Source organism: Pieris brassicae, chromosome 5 (assembly GCF_905147105.1).
Source record: "Pieris brassicae chromosome 5, ilPieBrab1.1, whole genome shotgun sequence".
In the NCBI taxonomy this organism is placed as follows: Eukaryota; Metazoa; Arthropoda; class Insecta; order Lepidoptera; family Pieridae; genus Pieris; species Pieris brassicae.
The window spans coordinates 15,076,368-15,083,725 of NC_059669.1; the positions used below are offsets into that span (position 1 = coordinate 15,076,368).

Genomic DNA, 7,358 nt, shown 5'->3' on the forward strand with positions numbered 1-7,358 from the left:
TGAGCAATTTTTGTATCAAAGTCGGAATTTCACGGAACTCGCTCCTTACCGGAATCTGTCATACAAAAGACATCAACGCACACTCAATTTTACGTTCCTTGTGTCACGCTAATCACATTGTTAACATTCACATTTTTTATTTAAACAAACATATCTGACATGAACTTAGTGTAACTAAGTGTACTTGAGTAAAGGCTTTTTAACAGTAAAGAAAAAATCGGGATGAATTGACCAACTATTGCTAATTAAAAAGTTAATACTATTTGCGGTACATTATTAGCATTGCTTTATGTTTTATCCTTTGTTAATTAATTTCTATCCCAATATTATTGTTTTTTACAGTTTGACATTTTTTATCACTTCACTCTACGTATATACTAATACTTTATACTAATCGTAAATAAATAAAAAAACTTATTATCCCACGGTACAATCCTAATCTTAACATATTTAATGGCATAGAGTTAATAAATCGTATATTTGCATAAGTTAAAAAGGCCTTTACTTGAGAGCGGCAACGTCCTTCACGTGACCTTGAGTCCGCATCATCCCTTATCATAGTCCGGCATCCCACAACTGCTACGGCATTGCACTTACAATTAATTGTTTCTAGTTTCGCTATCGGACTTCATATAAAAAGGGGCTGCCAGCCACGATTCACATTCAGTGTTTTGTGGTGGTTGAGAGCACACGTCACTTAGGCGAAAATTTCTAGGCGAGTACTGGTTAACCAGCAGCGCTAAGTCAGTTCGTTTGAGATCTCCAATTTAGTATAACCTAATCATGCAGTCTATGGTGAGTATTTCTTATTATTCTACACCCGTAAAACTTTAATAGATTTATTTTATTTGAATTATTATTGCCGTACGACGATAATCAATGGACAAAAATATCACTTATCGTAATGTTAATTAAATAACCCAGATCTATATAAAATGCAAATCACCTTCCTCATATCGAATCTTATACCCTTAATATACTTCCTGCTTCATAACTTGTTTACTACGATTGCGTTCATAAAATTAATCGGTAAATTTCATCGGAACGCATACTTTGATCTAATAAAATCGATAATTGTAATGCATTAGAGGACATTAATAAGCATAATAACGTAGTTTATTAGGGCACGCCAGCAATTTGTTCACGTTATTATAAATTGGTGTAGGACCTAGACTAAGTACATGATTTGCAGCCTATTAACAAACAGTTTCTACTACCGGTTTAAATTTCATTAATACGGATTTATTTGTATTAAAAATGTACTGGTGTATATTATATCACTATATTCATGGATATTTAGGACAAATCTAATATACGATGCGCACTTAAAAACAATAGTTTAGCTTCAAATACTCGCAAAGCTAATCGAAATTCGACATACTCTTTCCCTTTGTTTATAACAATGGCCAGATATAATCGTTACTTGTAATTAATTAAGAATAGATCCCTTTTAAAACCTTAACAATTTTGAGCCAATTTCCGCGTTGTCCAAACAAAGGTTTTTTTTAATACTGTGGTTTAAGTTTTATAAATGCATATAGCTAATCAAGAAGAAGCAAATTTATTAACGTTAAATAATTTCAATTATTGAATAAAGTAAAACTCAAACTCATAACTATATTATTTTTACGACACAACAAAATTCACTTACAACAACAACAAAAAAATATGGTCCACATTTTTTGTCTGATTCTTTGTTCTATAGACAAGTATCAGCTTTCCGACCCGGAACAAATATTGCATTGTCGGGAATGGAACTTACCTTACGAGATTTACCAAGGCAGAATACGTTGCATACTTAGCAATTCCCATCGATAATATCTCAAAATTATGTCAAGGTTGAAACACTGTTTAATATGATTATTAATACAATTTCAACCTGGTACATCGCCTACAACTATTGTCGAAATGCATTCCAATCTTAGTCATTGTTATCTTCTAGCTTCCGGCGTACAAATACACTATTTTTAAAGCTTCTTTGATAAATGAATCGTTTCATAAATTATAACATTGACTCTCCTGAAAAGTATTAAAAACATCTGCATAAAATATATTTCACATTTAACTACGTATTTTTACCGAAAATACATGTCTAATGTCAATAAAGCTTCGCATTGAACGCCATGCGTTTTCTAATGTGCATTCATGTGAAAAAGCAATTTGTAATATCGATTACCAAACTTCGTGCAATCAAATTTCGCACATAACCACAGAACTACGTGACATGGCGCGTTTTCACCGACCCTCAAAAAATGACCTTTCGTACGAGTACATTTTTAAAATTTAGAAAACTTATTTTGACAACAAATGGAAAACATTTAATCTTAGAATTAAATCATGATCAAGAATAATTAATATATGAATATTTATTCTTTCTTTCTGAGTCGATTTATATCAATGTTGTATTTAGAAGTTATTTTAAAATACCCTGTATAGTTTGCACAGATTATAAACATTATTATTAGCTGTGGTAGACATTTGAAGTAAACTCGCCCGTTCATAAAACATAAAAGTACTTCCGCCCACTAGTTCCCCTATTGCAACGTTGTGCACCAGTTCACTGAATGATAATTCCAAGCTATTGCAAAACCTTTGGCAATCTAACTGCATATGACACGCCTGCAAATTATAAGGTATTGTCTCAACCCCTGTGAGACCTAATTGTTAGTTATTTGCAACGCGAATTCCTTTATGACAGTAGAAATTGAAAGTTTAAGTGAACTAAGGCCTTCACTTAAATGCCGAGTTTTCAAGGCATTTTAAAGGGAATTAGATCACCTTTATACACATCGCAATATTTCAATGTGTATATAATAATTATTAAACCATGGTATCTAAAATTATATCTCATAACGAGCATTGCCTAACTGGGCGCAACTTAGATGTAATCATTAATATTTCATCTATATTTTAATAGAATTCTTGTACAAATAAAATTATCGTATAATATTGACAGGAAATTATAGAGACTAAAGTGGAAAGTGGTTTTGGCGTTATTACTTTCACGTATACTTATTTTATTTGGACACTTATTGATAAATATTAAATTTATAAAATTCAGGGAAAATTACTAAGGAATTGTCAATAGCCAGATTGGTAGAAATTTTACAATAAAGTATCAAAGTATATAGACTTGTGTTCGTGTGAATTAAATAAACCAGAGATTGACCAATCTGTGCGCTTAATGTATACTTTTTATAAGTTCGATCTTACAATACTTGGATAAAAAGAGACAACGTTTCAAGGTAGATCTGAGGAAATATTTAGGAAAAGTGTTCTACTTTAATATATAAAATTATTTCGGATTTATAAATAAAAAAAGACATTATGAAATAATATTATGGTAAAAGTTCGACTGAACTCTTTGATGTAAAAATACTGAATTTTTCATGAAATTTTACGAATCATATCAGAATAAAAGGTATATATAATACTTTACAAATATTTGTATGTATTTCGAGCGAAGCAGCTTATTTCAGTTATAATATAGTTAAACTACCAATGTCTTGAACAATCAGCTATTTATTTTCTCCAATACTATTATCAATTCGTCTTACATTAGTGAGATATATGCTCTGAATTACAACATGCATTTCGAAACTGTGAGATAGTTTCATTATATTTTATAACAATTAGGATCAAATATTCACGGCATCTTGAAGGTTTTAATATATGTATATAAAATACAATACATATACAATACAATACATATACAATATCCTACAATAACCGATCACAATATTTATTGTTCCACAATGAAGACCCAATTTTTTACAGATTTTAAAATTAACTTTAAATGTGACCATGTTGAATACGTGATCCAGAGACAATTTAGAAAGACTATACAATCTTTTAACTGATTATTTTGATTGGTTTCAAAGATAATGTTGTACAAATAGCCGCTTAAATGAGTTAGTACTTAGATTGTATCGCTGAGTTTATTCAAACAAATCAATCAGGTCGGGTTGAGACAGGTGCCGAGTTCGTAGGAACGCAAACAGGTGCGTGTATCCAGATAATAAAACATTATCAAACGAGATTAAGACATTTTCGGAACATAGATATGAAAGTGACAATTATTATAGGTTAACAACTAGTATATTTAATTACCAAAGTTTATTTTGTTTATTTCTTGGTAAGAATCTGTGATATCTAAGATGAGTTATGGGGCATATTAATCGATGACGTTATTTTGACAGATTATCTTACCTTAATTTTACAATAAGTTTAGTTTAAACATTCGTTTCGCCAGGGGATTGCATTCTAACCCACCGGAGTTATATGCTAGCATTATTTGCTACTAACTAAACTATAAAGTTACCTAATGTGGTTTAGTAAATCCATATTAATTTATACAGCATTTAAATCAAGAGCTAATTTCACTTTCCCGCTGGTCCTATTTTGTCAATCAGTGGGTTGCGTGCGCCACGCCTTTATAATTATTGTAATTTAAATTTATGGGCTTTCGAATCTCTCGTAAGTTGTATTTTATACAAGGTGACGTAATATTCCTTCTCTGTGTTCTTGTAAATTAGCCCTTTATAGTAATAATTTATGTTACGAAAATGCGGGGCTAATAGGGCGGGGCTTTGAAGATGATGCACTAGCCTTCGGGAATCGAATCTAAGATCTCCAGGTATACGATGTGCATTACTAACTAAGCCAACTTTTTTATGTTACTTACTATCATGAAAGATTTAAAGTACTAAGTTCTATTACGATATAAATTTAGCAGAAGCAAAACATTAAAATATTTCGTTTAAAGGAAATTCCATAATTTACTTGAGTCTATGAATATGATATGGTTAACTAAATATTACGCGGAGTTTATTAGCAATATTGCATCACGGCCACTTTTTCATTATAAATTCACACGAAAATTACATGTGATGAAACAAAATGTAACAAAACAGTTCACCGGTCGTTAATTTGTGTAACTTTGTGAAAAAACTTGATTAACACGCTTGGACTGATTTAATTTGAATGCTATAGGTCTAATTATTTTATATTTATAAGAAAATAAAAGTGCTGCTATGATATTTTTATATCATTCAATTATTGTTGTATTGGAAAAATCTCAGTTTTATTGATAAATGTAGTTAAGTTTTTGGATTACTCAACATAATTGCCACACCTACTAGTACTTTGAATGTGATTATTACTCATAAATATTGTAGACTCGTTAGGGTACACCTTCACAAACTCCGTCCAAACTTCTCGAGCTTGCTGCTCAGTCGGGCTCATAAATCATAAGGAAGTCTCTGTATTATTTCTTTTGTTTACTGGTTTACACTTTTATTAAAACCATAGCAAGGTAAAACTAATAAAGGAAATAGAAGTTGGTCGTTTATTACAATCTATTTACCTAGTTAAATGTTAGGGAGTGGTCTACGATTAAATTATTATAATTCAAGCAGTCACTTAATTATGTTATTAAAGGTCTTGTCTAAATTGATTCCAGCTATTTATATGATACGGTTTGTTTATAATATTTGCGTATTAATTACGGATACATTCAAGCTTGATATCCTGTAGATAATTGCGTAAGTTAATTTATCATAGTTTTTACCTTAAATATACGTAAAAATACTACAAAAAGTACAATTCCCTAAGAACAAATAGTACATATAGATTTTTTTTTTATAAGTTCTAAAATTTTTACACACACACATATAAATTGAACTGGAATTTATAAATTACAAACTAGCTTGAAAAAATACCGGCATTATATTTAATCATAAACTTTTTAAATTTTCTGTACGTATTTATACAATGGTGGTTCGCAGATTGTTTACTTCAGTTACAATTAAACTAAAAGTATTTTATACATTATTTTTCATATTCTAACTTGTTCACAGATTATCTTCGCCGCGGCGTTATGCCTGGCCCAAGCTTCTTACTACGCAGGTGCTCCCGCACCTATCCAGCTTAGCCCTGATGGCAAAAACGTCTTGGACACACCAGAGGTCGCACACGCCAAAGCAGCCCATTTAGCAGCGCACGCTCAGGCTTCATCATCTCACGGCGCTTGGGCACCCAGTGCATACGCTGCTGGACCCGCTGCATACGCTGCTGCACCCGCTTATGGTGCTGGAGCTCACTACGGTGCCCCTGGTGCTGGTAAGGATACAGTTCTTAGTATTACAATATTTGATATTTTCAAAAACTTTAACACCAGCGAGCGAAAATATCGTTCAACGAAAAACCCAAAGAACAATCCTATTATTAATCTAAAACTTGAAACATTCATTGATAACGATAATTAACTCCTTTCAGGTCTTTACAAATATGGTCCCGCCCCCCTTGCTCACGACGGCCGTGTGATCGACACCCCCGAGGTAGCCCACCTTAAGGCAGCTCACATTGCCGCCCTCAACAGCGCGCACGCCAATGTCGCCCACGCTCCCGCTGCCTACGCCGGCGCTGGCGCAGGCTACGGAGCCGGATACGGTGCAGGTTACGGAGCTGGCTACGGAGCTGGTTACGGCAAATGGAACGGTCCCCTTGCACAGATTCAACTCACCCACGACGGCCAATACGTCGTTGACACGCCCGAAGTACAACACGCGCGTTCCGCCCACTTCCACCAATTTGCCGCCGCCGCCCAAGCCGCGGCTTCCGCTCCCGAAGAACCCTGGGGTGCGCACGGCGCTCAGGGACACGGCTGGCATTAAACCTTACCTCCGACCCGGCTGACTGACTGCCTGATTTTTATACAAAATGTAAATAAAACCCGAAAAAAAATGTGTTGTATATAAGTGTATAGCAATGCGACTCTTAATGTGCGCAATGAAACGAATAAAAGAACAATGTTATTTCTTTGTTTTCTTTGCAAAAATCAACCATTTTACATTCTTTTAACTAGATTTGTAACGAATCTATCTTTTCCTCACAGCGAAAGAGAGACGGGTGCTTTAAAACTACGTTACTATGCTGATTTAGTTTTTAAAATATAGCATAATAAATTTAATCACCACATTCTGTAAAACAGAAATACAGTAATTTTCAGACTATCTACGAAAATTGGTATTGTGTAAAATGTATTTAGTTTCGCTAATGTGACGTAAATAATGTTTTCTTTACATATGTAATCCATATTGGTTCACTTCAAGTAATTTCATGGTAATTAGTAACAGAGTCACGAGCTGGCTTTTATCAATCAGTAATTGTAGCAACCTAAAATATATCAGGTACATTAAACGATTTCAAATTTAACTACGACTACATATGCTATAAAACAATTCCATAATTTTTTTCATTCAAAACATCATTTTTTTCATAGAAATATAATCTTCTGAAAGACATAGTTTTTAATGTTATTTTACAGAAATTATTTCCCAATTTAATCGACATTTTAG

General features: G+C 33.0%; 1 protein-coding gene across 1 annotated transcript; it reads left to right on the forward strand.

Moving 5' to 3' along the window:
* The first annotated feature begins 678 nt into the window (after window positions 1-678).
* On the forward strand, window positions 679-6,815 carry LOC123709700 (pupal cuticle protein-like). Its single transcript, XM_045661203.1, has 3 exons — window positions 679-795; window positions 5,859-6,120; window positions 6,277-6,815. The coding sequence occupies exons 1-3, from the start codon at window positions 784-786 to the stop codon at window positions 6,672-6,674; spliced, it is 672 nt and encodes a 223-aa protein (XP_045517159.1). The 5' UTR covers window positions 679-783; the 3' UTR covers window positions 6,675-6,815.
* The last annotated feature ends 543 nt before the right edge of the window (window positions 6,816-7,358 follow it).

Excerpts from the sequence above, each read along its gene's own strand:
- LOC123709700 (XM_045661203.1), top strand. Across the intron at positions 6,121-6,276 it reads CTACGGTGCCCCTGGTGCTG|GTCTTTACAAATATGGTCCC; the intron begins GTAAGGATACAG and ends AACTCCTTTCAG.